Source organism: Engystomops pustulosus, chromosome 6, assembly GCF_040894005.1.
Source record: "Engystomops pustulosus chromosome 6, aEngPut4.maternal, whole genome shotgun sequence".
In the NCBI taxonomy this organism is placed as follows: domain Eukaryota; kingdom Metazoa; phylum Chordata; class Amphibia; order Anura; family Leptodactylidae; genus Engystomops; species Engystomops pustulosus.
Window position 1 is genome coordinate 128236126 of NC_092416.1, and position 17428 is coordinate 128253553.

Genomic DNA, 17428 nt, shown 5'->3' on the forward strand with positions numbered 1-17428 from the left:
AGATTTGTGGCAAAACCATTCAGTTTTATGTGAGCTCCGGGTTCTAGTCCGGGTGAAGCACATGGTCGAGTGCTAAAGGGTTATTTCACTCTCAGATATTATAACATATCAACATAAATACTTGATAGACGTTAGTCTCATAGACATCCAAAGCATCGAACATGCAGGGCTACCTTTCTATTCTCCCCATCTTGGTCTCAAAATAGGTTTAAAGTCTACCCTTTAAATCTCATCTTCTACTGCTTCTACTACTAGGTGCTACTTAGGTTTTTGCATGTAACAATGCAGCTTTTATTGGTACAAGATAGGGACAAATACTACCATGACAAATAAGGATTTCCTTTATAAAGAAATTGGTTTCTGTATAGAAGTAGCGAAGCCCATTAGTGATAATAATATATAATAGATAGAAGAGTTTCACCTCCCACACATATCAATGAACCCACTCCTAACCCTAAAACAGTCTTGGCAGGTAACAGAGGATCCTCCTAATAGTAGGAGTTTAGTAGCGGAATGTTGCAGAGTCCTAATGTGTCATTCCCGCATAATAGACCTGTAGAAGTGATTCATTGTTACATAAGTCAGAAACAGTAACAGCTGATGTATCACATTGCTTTATAATGTCTTGTACACGCTGAGCTGTAATTACAGCGTTTTCAGAGTGACGATAAACCTGGAATTAGCCATTTTGCATGTTTACCTAAACATCTTCATCCATATTTTATGTAAAACAGGGAAATTGATAAAAGCTACAAAGAAAAATATATATGACATGAAAAACCTAGATGATTTGATATTATAGAACTATAAACCACTAAAAACAGTGCAAAATGCACTATGTAAAAAGAACAGGCAAAGTCAGACAGAAAACTGCCGCAAGGCCTTTAGTAAATCTGGGTCAATGTGAGTAGAGAGGGGGCATGTGATTGTAGCCTCTTTAACCAAGCTATAAACCCTCTCAAGTTTTATTTTATTGACGTTCTCTTCAATTAACGGAGAAACAATTCAAGAATGTATGATCCTCTGTAGATGTGAATCCCTTTGATTTCCAGTATACTTCTCAAACAGTTGATACCCTATACATCTCCCTCTTTAGTATGCTGGAAATCCTTTCATTCTTCTTTAAACTCTTTCAATCCAGCTCTTTCAAAATTATTTCAAATCCAGCTCTTTCAAAAATTATTATGATCCACTGGAAACCCATCTAATGAATCAGCTCTTTAATTCAGAAGAACCTTCTTCAGTGGTGCCTAAAGAAGACATATACAGAGGAAATACCTAAACCAGCGGACCCCTGGAATATTACCATAAAACATATTTCCTGTCTACAGTAATAAACTACTTATATTATCCTAACAAGTACTATATGTTCCACGTGTTCACGTCTCTCTAAGATCTAATAACAGAATCTCCTATACGTCTGCTTAGTATTCAGAAAAAAAATTCATTTCTCAATTAAAATGAAATTTGTGTGATTTGCAAACATGAATATATTGTGCCTTGAGGGCAACGTCACCTCCACACTTAAATAACGAAAAGGTATCAGAATAATTAGAAGATGATCGGGTACAATGGGAAGGCTGGAACAATTACAGTCATCTCTATGGCACATGACTCTACACAAGGAAAGTAGAATCACAGTTTCCAATCTGCAAATTATTATAATTATATAAATTTATAGCTATAATCTATCTGTATCTACTATCACCACAGATATTTACCACATAAACATATGACTTTATATGACAATAATATTATTATAGTACCTGGTGCCGACTGTGGTTGAGTGGCTCGTCTTCAACCAGGAGGTGGATAGCAGCTTCCCATTTTTCTGGCGTTTGGTGATCCCAGGCTGACACTAGGAATACTGCTTGTTTGGAGGGGATCTGAACTTTGCGGGCTGTGTACACTTCTCCATCTGTTCCCACTTTGAAATCTGGATTATTGGTTTCATACCAGATTCCTTGTCTTCCTGTATTGCACCCATTAAATTTTACTGTAAAGAAAAAGGAAACTACAGATTAATTTGCTTATAATAGGAAGTCTGACACTAGTCACTAAAAGTAAATATCTAGAAATTATAGGTAGGTAGAAAAAAGCATATATAATTATAATGATATACCCTTCACTGTGGATATCCTACAAGTGGGGGGTTCTCTAGACTCAAGAAAAGGGGTGTGCAGGGGTCCTCGCAGAAGTGGCAGCCTTTTTGTGCAGTCTGCCCTCATATTATATTTTCTCAATAAACAAGTGATTTTTTAGAATACCCTTATACTGAAATCACTTATATTTTTCAAAGAATATTATGACCTTACACATTTTTCCAGTATTATAGCTGGAACACAGTGGATTTTAGCTTACTAAAAGTGCTACATGAGCTTTAAATATCTGGAGTGGACTTTGTACAAATTTGGCACAGCTAGTTTCTAAGCGTATCTGGCTTATCTGGGACTTGAGTGGATTTTCATAAAAATTTTCAACTTTTTGAAAAGTCGCATTTCATATACAAATGTTACCAAAGAAAGCCTGCAACATTTGTGAAAATATTTCTTTTAGACATCAGCTTTGGGCTGTTTGTAAATGCAACATCATAACACGGTCATGTTTTTCTAATAAACATAAAAATGTCAAATTTGTTTTAAAGAAGAAAACATCTTTATAAGTTTTGTAGAATGAATTCCGCTTTGGAGTATACATGTGCATATCATAGAGGTGATGGGTGGAGGTGAATGACCCAGCTCTAGTAATTGTGCTTAAGGATGTAAGTACCACTAAATATCTACATTCACATGATAGGCAGAAGATAGAAAACTGAGGTAACTAATAATTTAGACCCCATATTCTAGATCTGTTCTTAGCCAATAGCCCCTTTCTATAATATTCCTGAAAACTATATACTGACTAGTGCTTCACACAGAGCTTAAAAGCACCCAGCATAAAATGTCACAAGTAAATATGATGTGTCCCATCCATATAAATATATAATTACAGTGTGTACTAGCATTAGGTGATGGAACGCTTAGTAGCTAAGTGATGGGCAAGGAACATAGGGAATGTTTTGAGAAGTGGTCGACTACATCTGTATCTTTGCATAGCACTCTATAATTACGGGCTGCTTTATATAATAATAATAATTGAGTTCTCACACATAGTATTCAAAATAAATATGGACATCGGCAATGCACTATAACATCCTCATCCAATGCTCTGCAACGGATTAGGATCAGGCTTGTCATAGTGGTGTGGTAAGCAACTCCTAGCGCCGCCGCATTTTTAGAAGTGTTGAACTGCTAGCTTTATCTGAACACTCCCTAGGAACACCAGACCAAACTCACAGCGGTCTGGCATATTAATAAGGGGGGATACGATGAGGTGGTGACTGCCGCATGAATCCTAGCAGTCACCGCCGGCCTACGGCATGGGAGGGGCGGTCTGGGGCAATAAGAGCGCCTTGGACCGTCCCCTCATGAATTCGCTGGACTGCTGTGAGCTTTTGAAAGCAACTCCTAGTGCTCCTAGTGACTTAGGGTGACAGGGTGACAGGTCTAAATGCTGCAATTTGCTTGTAGAAGTGGTGGCATCTTTCAGGGGCGGGAGCAGTGGGCCGGGAATGAATATGTATTAAATCCACATTAGGATACTATCTGCATGTGCACATAGAGGCGTCACCAAATGCAGCACTGAATCACCCACCAGTGACAACAAGTGACATCTCCTCTTGTAGAAACCACTGGAGAAAGTTACCTAGCATTTAGGAGAACAGGGAAATGGAAGCAATTATGTTCAGAGGATTCATCTCTCAGCAATTGTTCTGTCAGAACGTGTGTGATTTAATTATTATTTATTCAAGAGAAAGGAAACCAGAAAGCAGACTACTTTCTCCATTCACCTTTGTTTCTGGTTAGATTTGCACTATACAGCTTCCCAGGCATCTTCCCCCAGGTCTATACCATTTTCACCTCTGCAATTAAACTGTGAGCTCCCAAAGAGGCTGCAAATTACAGCTGTGCCCTATTACTAGTGCCAACCACGGAGAACTTTACAGACGTTTCCTCATTGTAATCTTAAATGGCTGTATTAATGTTTTTGTGATGGTGTGAATCCGACGGACTGCCAAGTCTTGGTGGGAGTTGTGGTACTTCAATGGCTGGAGACCACTGGTATATATCATCAAAAAGTAAAGATCTATGATAATCAATGGAATTGTAGGAGTATTGAAAAAAAGAAAGTGATACTTCTATTCACTGCTATACCAGAGAAAGCCTGCCCTAAGGGGTTGATGTTCTACAAATAGGATCTATAGCTCAACTTTTCAGATTCATTGGAATACAGCAAATAAGAATTAAGTAGTCAGAAGAAGATTTTTAGATAGCAGTATATAAAATGTTGTGATCTCTCTGTTCAAAGTATATGAGAGTAGATATGTACCAGGTGATGAGTGGCTGGCTTGGTTGTGGCCTAGCCGTGGATGTCACGGTAGCATGGTCATAGTGAAGGGGTCTTTCACACCTGTCAGGGCGGGCAGGGTGCAGCAGGAAGAGGTGGCTGTATAGGTAATAATGGGTAGTGGCTAACGTTACAGGGGAGGTTCGTCATGTGCAGCTTTAGCCAGTGACTCACAATGGTAAACAGAAATGAAGCAAAAACTTTCAGTTCATTTATTAGAACTCACAAAGAGTTCTAGTCAAGAGAAGTAACAGGTTATGCAATGGTCCACTCTGTAGGCATGCAAAAAGCTGTCCAAGTTGGCTAAACAGCAGATATTCTCAGTTTTTGCATGGGTTGGAATTAGTATCTCAGCCCTAAAGCAGCACAATTTTGCATTGATGTGTCTCTGTAGAAATCCAGTCAGGAAGACCCAGGGCTGAATTGACTGTAGCAACACCAGTTGACAGCAAACACAATTAGAATACATAGATATGCATTATTAAATATATTTCACACAGTATATAAACTTGTAGCACTAGGCAGTGCCGTTGGTACACAATGCAGTCTGCTATGAGGATTTTACTAGAGGACATCTTGTAAAAGCTGGGTCGTACTCCCTAGAAAGCTGGAACTCTGAGTTACAGAGCTCAGTAGGGTGATCAGTCCTGCTGGGTCCAGTCCACCAAGAATTTCAGACTATAAATTTGGTAATGACCCCAACTTCCAGGACATTACATCTGCAAAGGCTTTTACACTTATACAGTCTATTGCAGTTGGAAACAAGCAGTGGATTAGCAGATACCAGATTAAAGAAATGTCACTGTATGTTGTCGATGAATTCCTTTATGCGCAATTATCCTAAACATGTTGTGTGTTTCTCCTCTGCACATATTCCACTCCTAAGAATTTGTTATACTTTGCTATTCTTCTATCTATGATTTTCATGCAGAAATGTGCATAACAGAGTAAAATGTTTCATTTTGCTGTTCTGGGCTATACACAGCCATGGCCACATAAAAAAGTAACAAAAAGAGATACAGCTCTATGTATTTAGTAGTGATGACAAAGTCGCCTGAAGTTGAAGCTCCAGAATGTAACTCTGTTGTCATGCCGTGTCTCTATACTATGAAGCCTTTTTGTTTATATAGAATGAGAATCAGTTGATTCAAGGCATCATTGTCCTTCAAATTCACAGACCTCTGTGTCGAAGCCTTGCCTATTAATCACACAAATATTTTCCAAATTCATTTTGGGAATACTGGAGCCATTGAAATATTCATTTTCAGCTTACAACACCCTGCTAATTCTCTGTACATAAATGGGTCTGAGATGTTTTTAAATTGCACCAAGTCCCGGAGGAATTTTGCATTTGGCTCATAGCCCTCCAAAGATAAGCATGCAACATAAATAGCACCACCCTACTTCTACATAATATTTTGGGAACGTACTCTAGGAACAAGCTTTCATATTCTAAGTAAACAGGTCCTACAAGGTGCAGAGACAGTTGGAGGAGTGATGAAGATTAGCCGCTGAAGGACTCATTAGTAGACTACTGGGCTTAAACCCTTAACCTCTTCTATTTTAATTACCCATAACGAAGCACAAGAGCAAAGAGACACTGAGCGCTTCATGCAGAATCCTGGCAGGTATAAAATTAAAGGTGAAAGTCTTCATAGAATATGTTCACAGGGTGTTCGAGAGGAAATGCCAGAAATCTTCATGTGAAGGGAAAAGGCAAAAGACCACATGTGAAGTATGAAAATGGTGGTAATACCAGCAATGTTTTTATTAACAGAAACCAATATTCGCCCGATGATTTAGTCTTTAATGAGCTTTCATGTATACCTGTGGTGAACATCAACCCAAGGTCATGCTGCTAGTGAAGCAATAAATACTATTTTCCATATGAATGGGTGTCAGTTTATCCATAGTACATAAAAGCATGGAAAATGCTTGTGTATAATGTAGTATTATATATTTCTTTCCCTAAAAGCAGTAAGTGGCTACTGTTTGGGCTTAAAGGCTAAATTTTAGAAACCGGGCAAAGCACATGGCTGGTTTGAGAAGCAGAACGGCCGTGTCGCTAATCTGTCCGAAGATAGGACCTACTCTATCCATTGTATGTGGCCTGTTACGGTGCAGTGAGACACTGTGGGGCCGTGCGCCAGTTTTCTGGTGTAGCTGTACAATTTTTCATGCAACACAAATTTCTGCACTGACATGGGCATTCCGTTGTTCGGTTGGACCATGCGCCACATTTATCATGAAAATTTTGACAGAAATGTGTTGCACGCTCCATGTTAAAGATGCACCAAAAAAAAGTTGGTGCACTCTGTCGTGAAATCCTGAATCTGGCGCACTGTTTTTAATAATTGTGGGCCTGTGTGTTGACCACACCATAGTCAAGTGTCATAAACCTCTATGGGGGCCATGATGTGGCCACAATTTGTGGGTCCAGATCATGGCCAATATGGTAGTGTACATGGGACCTTAGTTTATGATGTTCATGTTTGTCATTAAAAATAATGGCAGAATAGTGTAAGATATCCTACGAAGAAAGGATTGGATAACTTACAGCAGAATTATAGTACGTCATACATACATCTTTAATAACACAATTAGCCTGCCACATACTCTATTATGTGGTATGATTGACTAGATTGCTAAAAGCTCTAGCATTGTCCCTGGTTTCTTCTAGGGTAAGGCTATATTCACGCATGTTTACATAACATACTTGATCCTCATAAATTATTGTCTATGAGTCGTAGATAAATGAAAAAAGGATCAGACTAGGACAGTGATGGGCAACCTTTTTGAGCTTGGTGTGTCAAAATTCGCCAAAAAACCGAGCATAACTCGGGTGGTGTGTCACCTTGAAAAAAAACCATAATTTTGTGATATTTATAGTTTAAATAACAAATATGTATAATTATTTAACTTCTAGGGTACTTTAATCCTAGGTTGTGTGATTGATCCTACCATGTACTACAGTATGGCAGTATATGGGGATTTTCCACATCATCTATTTATTACAATGTGCTGGACAATCTCTCAGCCTCCCGACTACTGCACCTGGCCGTGTAGGAGCCGAAGATGAAACTTAACTCTCCGGCGGCCACGTGTCACTGAAAATGGCTATGCGTGTCAGCATAGGTTGGCCATCACTGGACTAGGACATGCTCTACTGTTTAAAGGGGTTTCCCATGAAAGAAAATTCTCAAATTTCAATCTACTAGTGATGTTAACACAATAAAGATCATTTTAAACTCATTTTACTTCACAATTTTACTCAGTTTTATTGCTGTTTTAGCTCCTATCACTCAGTGGTGGTCGTGTAAAATTCCAGGGTGTGGACAGGGTCTCTCTAAGTAGACACATTATGATCCATCTACTGCTGTGAGGTGACAGTGTGGTTAGATTATCAGGGTACAAGGTTTATATACACTTTGATCTGGTTTCTGAACATCGTACTAGTATCTGACACATAGAAAGAGATCAGACAGATCAGAGATGATGAGATCCTTTTAAACACAATGACACAGCTCTCCTACATCTCTGCTATTCAACAACACACTAGATCTGCTGTGCTTTCCTGCTGTGCCTCCCAGATAATGAACTTATCTGTCTGTAGCTTGTAGTTCTCCTCATGCTGCTGGCAGGAAGTCAGTGTCTATGTCAGGGAGAGCTCCATCCTGGACTGCAGGGGGGCGGGGCTAGAGCACAGGGAGCAGAGAGAAAGAAACTCATCTACATGACCGTCACACAGAAATCCAAGATGGCGTCCCCGACTATAAGTCAGTAGTTACAGGGTCGTGTCTAGGGGCAACTGAAATTATGTACACCAGGACTGATAGAAACAGGTCGGACTTATAGCTGTGAAATGCTGTATTATTGTTACTAACACTGAATTAAAGAATGTGTTATTTTATTATCCTGAGTATATTCAAGAAACTTATCTTAGTGGGAATACCCTTTAAGTGAATGGACACACGGGCTGTTAGAAAAAAGCAGCTGTTTGCATTGATCCATTAAAAAGCATCATATCTAGTGTAACCACGGACTGAGCTGTTGTGTGAACACACCTTTAGCCTAATACTTATCCTGATTCATCTAGTGCTTAGTCTTGTTGTTAACCCTTTGCGTGTCTTCTACAGTTAAGTAAATATACTAGATATTTACTCTGGACTATGACCCACCCTTCTTCCATTATATGGAATTCTCAAATACCTTTGGGAGTGTTGGGCTAAAATGCTGGATTCTTCTATAATTCTAATTTGGTTTCTTCTGTGATGGGTAATGATTTGGAAGGACGGGTGTCCGTTTCATGCACTGCATGTATAGCTGCCATTGCCAGGGCAGGGGCATCAGTTACCTAATGTCCCATCTCCTTCATCTAAATGCAGTGGAGACTTGTATACACGCAACATAAAACATGATACAAGCTTCCTAGGTATGTATACTTCTCCGTTGCTCGGTGCTGGGATTTTTCTGTGCTCTGCTGCAGCACACAGTGCTTATAAATAAGATAATAAATTGGAAAATGTACTTTTGTGGCGAGAGCAATTGCATTTTTAATAACTAGTTATTTTTAACCATGAAATACAGGCACATTAAAGATGCTTTCATCCTAGAGCATAAATATCACAGGAGCCGCTGAATATTCCCAAATGCTACGTGAATTAGCAGGCAAAATATTTACCTCCACCGTCAATTTGTGCACGAGGGGGGGATATGTTACTGCGGCCTCCTGGTCAAACGAAATGTTTTGGAGGGAGCTAATTAACTTCTCGGACGGCGAGCCCGTCAGCAGGCGCTGAGCAGTGATAAATTTCACCCCGCATACCAAATGCCATAAAATTTTGATGGCATTTTACTTTGCGTGTAAAATTAAACCTTCCGAAAAGGTCAGGAAACGTGCAGGGTCCTTACGATTAGCTGAGAGGAACAAATGGAAAGAGATGGAGACAACAGAGGAGCATGGGGGGAGCTAATATACAGTGCAATCCAGCAATTACAATCTTTAGTAGGGGCCCTATAGCTGTCATGGACTATAAAGTATTAACTCCTCATTTGCTAAAGAAGCTGCAGTTAAAGAGGGAAAAACATCAAGTCTCCTTTTAGCCAGTTATTTACGAGCTTGTAGCAGCAGATCCCCAAATCAAGACGTTACCATGTAAAACAGCAACCAATTTACTGCAAATTGCTTCTGCAACAGGGGAATAATTTCCAAATGGACCCATTATGGACATTTACATAAAATTAAAATTCGTAAAAATGAGCAGCATGTTGAGATCTCGGATTATCAACAGCATGAGAGAGGCATTGTGGGTAATAAGTGAGAGGCTTTTGTTATATGTTGACAGTCTCTTGTTGTGTCTGTGCAGTATGAAAACACGATTCTGGGTGTGCATCAATGAGAACAAGAACAACACGGTTCAGCTGTTCGGCTCCGTATAAAACAGCTCAATACATTGTACTGTACATTAGTCTCTAGTAATGGTATATAGTATATATAAACGGCTATTTTGGTTTCAGTAAATGAAGGTTATACAGTTTTCTATGATATATAATACAGTTCTCCTTCAGAATGTAAACTATAACATTGTATAACTTTCAATGTTAGCATTGTTAACTTTAATTTGCTGTAAACAGAACTAACCCTTGTTCATGGGGCAAGATATGTTACTGTGACCCTTCCTCTTAACTGTGACTGTTTAGTGGGAGGAGCCTGTTGAGCAGCACAATACGAAAAGCTTAATGGAAATCTACCATCAAAATCAAGCACTTACTCATAGATCCAAGCACCGTGACTGTGTAATCTTCTTACATTTGTTATGTTTAAGCTCCATCCCTTATGTTCCTGGTGGGCTCTGTGCTCTGTTTTATTAGAACCCCTAAGTGTTTTAGTTTCACAGGCTGTTACACTGTGTAACTACAACAGAGGAAGTTTCAGCACATAGTGAGAGGGGGGAAGTGCTCCTGCACAGTGTAACAGCCTGTCAAACTAGAGCACAGAAGGGCTCTGGTAATTCTCTCCAGAGACCTTACGGTGCATTAGCATAATTGTAAAAGTTGATTTTAGAAGGAAGGAGGTCATCGATAACACATAAAATAGGATTACCACAGTCACTGTACCAGGATCTATTAGTAAGTGTCCTTGGTTTATCACAGTTGATTGTGATGGTAGATTTCCTTAAATGTGAGGATACCCACCTCACTGCACTTGGAGAAATGCCTTACCTAAGACTTTCTGCAGAATTCCATGGTCAGGAAAAGTAATTGGTTAACTTAATTTTTAGCATTGTTACTATTGTTGATGATTTCAAAATCTTGAATTTTTAAACATTACAAGTTACTTTATTGTAGAGTACATCAAAACTATTTTGTTTCTATTGTGGTACTTTTGCCCAATAAAATTTTTTTGCAGTCTGCATGATGCTCGGCAGTCACCGCCGGCCAAGGGAGTGGACAGGGTGGTCCGGGGAAGAGGCAGTACCTCGGACCGTCCCCTCATGAATATGCCCGGCCGTGAGAGCGTAAGCTATCTAGTCTCTGCTAGCGTTATAGGAGGTTTACGATAACGCTAGCAGTGTAACACTGCTCCACCTGTTGTAGCACTAGTAAGCAGCTCCTAATGCTTTTTTTTACAGGTAACAGGTCCTCAATTTAAATTTTAGTTTTCATACCTTCATTCAAAATGCCATAACTTTTTTTAATTTAATGTTTACAAAGCCTCTAATATAGGAACTATTTGACAAAATTTACAAGAAAATACAAAAAAATTACTGTTGTGTCTAAAACCTTTAACTTTTTAAAACTTTAGCCCTTTTTTGTTTTTGAGTTAGTTTTTTATTTCCACACCTTTCAAAGCCATAACTTTTTTATTTTGTAGCTTGGCTGTATGAAAGTTTGATATCTGTGCAGCAAATTGCATTTCCATTTAATATTCCATGATTATTTGCTACGTTAAAAAATATATGTGATATGTAAGTGTAATAAAATTAGATGATTTTTTCATTGATACTATGATGGTACCTGTACGAACTTTTGATAACTAAAAATATTTTTATGGATGGAAAAAAGTATTTATTTTCCTTTATGAGGTTATTAGATGGGATAATATTTTTTTTCATATTGATGGGGCATTTTGGGTATAACATGTTTATGATTTAGTTTGTGTGTTATCTGTGTTATATGAGAGCAGTTCTGATTTGTATTTTAAAGGGAACCTGTCACAACATTTTCAAATATACAGACAGTGACGGTTCCTATAGAGCCCTATTACCTGACACCCTTCCTTTAGCTAAAAATTGTTTCCCTTACATCCACATAAATCATCTTTTATCTTACATTAGCTGACATCAGGGAGGGTGTTTCCTGCTCAGATGGCCGGCAGTTTATGTCATGTGACCAGGGTTACCTCTTGGGTAACCACAGGTCCTTTAGCCTCATAACAATAGCAAACTATACCCCATGTATGTATCTGATCACATGAAATCCCCGCTGTCTCTATAGACTTCTACTCCTCCCCATCCTCCATAGAGGCTCCATCCTCCATGAAGGCTGTTATTTCATGTAATCAAATACATGGTGTACAGTTTGCTATTGTATGCTAAAGTACCTGCGATGATGTTACTCTGGCCACATGACATGAATGTAACACAAGTAAAATGTAAAAGTAAAATATGAAGAGACGCAGAGATGAGGGTGTGGTTCACTGCCAGCCTGTGAGAGAGAAGAGTCACAGCAATGAGTCAGATAAGCTAATTTGCATATCATAAAAATGGCTGTAATTAAGGTATAGTGCCTCACTAGCAGATGATTTTAGGTGACATGGGGAGAACTTGTAACCCTTTATCAGCAGGCATTATTAGTAAGGGTTGTAAAATTCTGGTCAAAGGTCTTCTTTAAGGTTTTTTTTTAAAATGTTAGGCCTATTAGAACCTTATTGGGTCTAATGGCTCATACAATATTCTGCAATACAATTGTATGAATGTTTATTGCTAATATAATATTTCCCTATAACAGCCTTGTTTGTCATTATATCGTTTTAGAGGTTCCCAAGTGCCATAGAAACTCATCACTGCCCCCCTGATGACATCACAAATGAAGGAGGAGTATGATTAGGCCACATTTACAATATACCTATAGAAACCACTAGAAAATACTATAGGTATTCATAAAAGGTTAAAATGATAATTGTATGTGAATCATTTAATACCTATCCACATGTGAGTGTAGAAGTCAAGTCACCACCGGAGCCCAAATAAGTTCTGAACCACATTATTTTTCCAGAGATTTTGGATGGCGTGCTCTATCTTTCCCCATATGGGCAGCTGTGCGGTGTGCTCACCCCTCCTCCTCTCTTGGGCGCCACTTGGCCCTGGCCATACGTGTGCATGAATGTGCCCTTGCATTGGCAGGAGGCAGTCTATATTGTGACAAGTGGCATTATAAGTAGCAGCACATAATCAGTGGATTTCAGAGGCATAGCTGTACCTGACCCCACGTGTCATTTAGAATTCTGATGTCTTCTTATGTTGTAGGTCTCCACAGTCATGAAGATGTGGGTATGATATCTACTTCAACACCTTGCTATGTCCTTGCTGAGCTCTATATCTTATGAATTTGACCCGTATCTATCTGAACATAACTCTCTAATATTGTAATCTTAGATTTTCCAATCTCTTCAGAGCTTACTGTAGGGGTATTATTTTCTTTCGCATAAAGGAAAATAGGATTTTGCCTTTTTCGTTATTTTTCTTTCTTTTTACAAATAAAGATAATTTTCCAAATTTCATGTTATTTTCCTCGGTACATTACTCTGCACAAGTTATCTGACAAATCCACCATCCAAGTGTTCAATGGTACCCTGTAGCTACAGTGTCTGCCTTTTCCTCAGCTAATCTCCCCCCTGCCACCTCGTGATACAGCTGGACTTGTATTTCTATACAAGCAAAAATCACACAGTGAACTGCAGAACTGGAAAAAGTATAGTCTGTTAGCTGAAAAGAACATGTGATTAGGCTACCCAGGCTAAAATGTACTGATGTTCTACTATTCTAAGTCATTCATTCCAATGAAGGGTTAAGATTGCCATCTCGTGTAATAGGCAGCCCCCAGCTCACGAGGAACGGTCTGCCGGAAGGCATTACTAATTGCAGAACCTCAACGTTCCTCTCCCGCCTTAAAACTGCTCCGAGCCAAAACTGCTCCCGACAAATGGCATACGTATAATTAAGAGGAAACGTTCAGACTCGTCGTTAAGCTTTCAGAAATGATTTGCCAGAAATCAACAATTTGTGGGATCATGCAAAGAAAAAGGGGGCAGAAGAGGTTTCGAGGGTAGTGGCTGCTGAGGAAATATCCTTAAAGAAAAGCGGGAATAGAGAAACAAGAGCTAATGAGAAGAAGAGGCAGCATGATGAAGAATATTACACTACATAACTATAATCACTGGGATCTATATTGAATTGGTCTTTCCAGAAATCAGAGAGCCGAACTATGACCCTTAGCTTCTGCTTCCTTGAACCCACAGAGAATGTTGTTTTCATGTGTACACTCTACTTCGTCTTTGCAAATTTTGACATCAACAGGCTTACGGAACAAGACTTCAGAACAGCTAAAAGGAAATATAATCTCCTCTCACTACAGATCCAGAAAATCAACCGCAGCAGTTTCCGCAGCTTTACAAGATGCTATGATTTAAAATGCAGTTTTTTTTCTCACAGTTTTTTGATCTTTTCTTTAAAAAATGTCATTGCTTTAATTTACCAAATAAAATTTTGGCATCTTAAAGGACAATAAGATCCAGACACTAGAAACAGATCTGCAGGGGCAATCTGAGAGGTGCACAGGATAGAAGGAAATACATGGAGATCAGCGGGATAAAGGATACTTATGTACGCAAGATTCAAGATTTTCATGTTAAACTTCTGTGCTTGCTCCTATTGACAGGAGTTAATACTTGATGAGTGGGATTTACATGCTTCCTTTAGTTCTCTCATATCATTTTTACAATTCCTTATTTTTATCTTTTGTGTAGTGACCCAGCGTGGGGTCCCTACTAATTTATTCTGGGTGATCCCTGCAGATACAATACACTCCTGTTAACTTTGAAGCACCCAGTATATTCTTATTATAAGCCCTGTTTTAGTAGGTCAGGTATCTCCGACACCAACTGGCCATTGTTTGCACTATATCTTATTACAATATTTTAATATGCATGTCTATTCCTGTTTACTTTTTGCTTATTTAACCCTGCCACAGATCCTGCACTATGGTCGCTGCTGTTGAATTCTGCTGTTGGAGCTGCGAGTTGGAATCATCTGTGTATAGTCACATTGACCATCAAGCACCTCCCATATACCATCAGCCTTAGACAGTTACCAGCTTACTGCTTCCCTGTCGGCCTAAACAAGTGAGAATCCTAGAAGGATTGCTATCAGCCAGGATAGGGCCACTATGACCACCTAGCTAGGCCTTAGCATTAAGACCACTTCCTTTCTGGGCTGTAGGTATGAATTCCCTGTTAGGCCCCGGCAGGCTCATTGTATTTGTCTTTTAAGGAAACACTATGTGGCCAGATTTTGATCAGTAACATAAGAGAGACACTTGCAGAAGAAACTATGTTTATTTTAGTTTTAAGGAGTGGGCCTAGAAAATTGTTACTTAATCATCAATTAGGACTCAATCATCAATTATGCACATGAACATTTGCTTTACCTAGGCTAGTACTCGGTCGAAGCACACAACCAGGTGGAATGGGGGGGGGGTGCCCATAGAAATCTGAGCGACCATGCCACAAACCAGGCAGAGAAGAGTATCTGCTCTATATTTTCAGTGTGGCCACCCAGCTTGGGCATGGTTTGGTGAGGCACCGTCTAATAGACCTTTTTAGGGAGCAGTTATTTGGCCACAATTTGTGCAGCCAAATCATGGCCCCCAATATAGTTTGGTACATTGGGCCTTAATCAGGTTTTTGGATCCCATACTGATTTCGATAATAACCACCTATTCACAGGAGAGGTCATTAGTATCTCAACAGTCCAACTCCTGGACATAACATTAACTAGCTGTTTTGGCTCAGAAAGTCAATGGACCATGAAGCCAATGGCTTTGTTTACTGTACAGTGGTGACACTGCAGCACAAGCTTTAAACCCGCACATAACACCTCATACAGGAGCAGCAGGTCAATGTTTACAGATATTCAGTACAAGGGGACGGAAAACCCCTTTAATATTGTGTAATGGATTCAGATTTACACATAATCCAAGCTTCTTGATGTGGGGTACAGTCCTTTGAGGGCAGAGTTGCAGATTAAAGCTTCTGTCCCAAGATGCAAAATGTTTAACATGACTTTTTATAACGCTGCAGTTTCCTTCAGTGTTAAAAGGTTATGTGCACCCCTATAAATGTGCTGGTGATGTAGAAAAGTGTAGTCTCTGTTTTACAGTGGGGTTGCCCTCCTTTGTGCACAGTTTATTTATGGGGTTTGCCTCCCGGTATACTGTAGCTTTTCTTTTTGTGCTATAAAACAAAGTATTGCATAGAAGTGTTGATAAATGCTTAGAGTTGAAGCACACAAAGCACAAATCTGAACAGGGGACAATGCAGGTCAAGAGTGCAGCCAATGGTACTTTAAGCTGCTATTGGCTTTTACCATGAAATAACTGCTGATTATATTTCTCTAACTCTAAGTACTTTGACATCAGACTCAGGATACACAAGCTGATTTTCAAAACATTCCCAAAAGCCTTAATAATTGTGAGGAACGCAGATAAAAGAAGCCATTTTTACAGTTGGTGTTTTTAGAAGTCTGCTTTTAAAAGGAATGGAGGTTAAAGGTGTTTTCAGCATTCAGAATAATTAGCCAGCATTATGCCGTCTGTGGATATGAAAACCTTCCCTCCATCCCTGCACTGCGTCCTATCATAAACTACACTCTAGTTTGAGCCTGACGCGTTGTTAAGAATTTTCTTTAATTTATAATGACCTGCTCTCCTAATTTACGTCTGATACTGCTGCTGTTGGTCAGGCTGTGGTTGTACCTCATCTCACCTGATAATTAGCAAGTAATAAACTATGTTATTAAAAAGTAATATTTCCTTCTAACCAAGTTGCAGGTGTGTTTCATCTGGCTGGGACCATTGTACAATAATGAGTTCTTGTAGTTTACACAACCTACAAGCAAACAATTACAAATTACATCCATCTGGGGTCTCTTGTCTTAAAGGGACAACATTGGCCTGACACTAATAAACATTAAAAAAGACAGGTAATGTTGAGGTCGTATTGTAAAGAAAATAAAAATACATTTTTTCACTCCTTAATAGGCCTGAAAAGACTTTAATAACTTGGCATTTTGAGAAAATTTGCAGACTTAATGTTTAAGGGCCATAACATAATATTTTTGGTGCAACCTTAAACATTTTTCTGATGTTATTTTATGAAACATAGGGTTAGGTAAAAGGTTTTTAAAATTTCTAGTTTTATTTGGGTTTTTACTGTAAGTAAGAAAAAGTGGTAAAGGTTGTACTGTATACTATTCATCTGTAAGAGCCTCAGATATAGAGTGCAACAACCTGCTAAAGGGGTAGCTGTCTTTGACAGGGCTTTACTGGGTCTGATCAGATGTGGCAATCACATGACCACCAGGTCTATAGCGGCATTGGCACTGCAGCCTCCTCTATGCACTATATTCGCTACTTCAGAGCTATGTAGTGTAAAAAGGAAAAGACAGGAGCTGGAAAAAACACTTCTATCTTCTCCCCAGGGTCCCTGACAAAAAAGACCCAGTCCTGAGATCTATGCAGGAGCAGGAGAAACTGCAGCAATGCCGAACGATGATGCTTTGGACTCAAAAGTCAGTGGCTGGCTTGGAGAAACTATTTCTGTTAATATTCCAGTATCATCATTGTCTCATAAAATAGACCTGGAAATGTTTGGGATCAAAATGTGCTCTATTCATAGGATATGTAATGGATTTCATATTGGAGG

The 17428-nt window shown here is 39.2% G+C and overlaps 1 protein-coding gene across 2 annotated transcripts in view; it reads right to left on the reverse strand.

Annotated features, from left to right (window-relative positions):
• The window catches only part of CDH4 (cadherin 4), a 512453-nt gene that overhangs the window by 138769 nt on the left and 356256 nt on the right, over positions 1-17428 (reverse strand). For both annotated transcript variants that reach the window (XM_072110989.1, XM_072110990.1), the window contains exon 3: positions 1767-1996. In XM_072110989.1, the coding sequence (XP_071967090.1) occupies positions 1767-1996 (230 nt within the window). The remainder of the gene's footprint in view (positions 1-1766; positions 1997-17428) is intronic.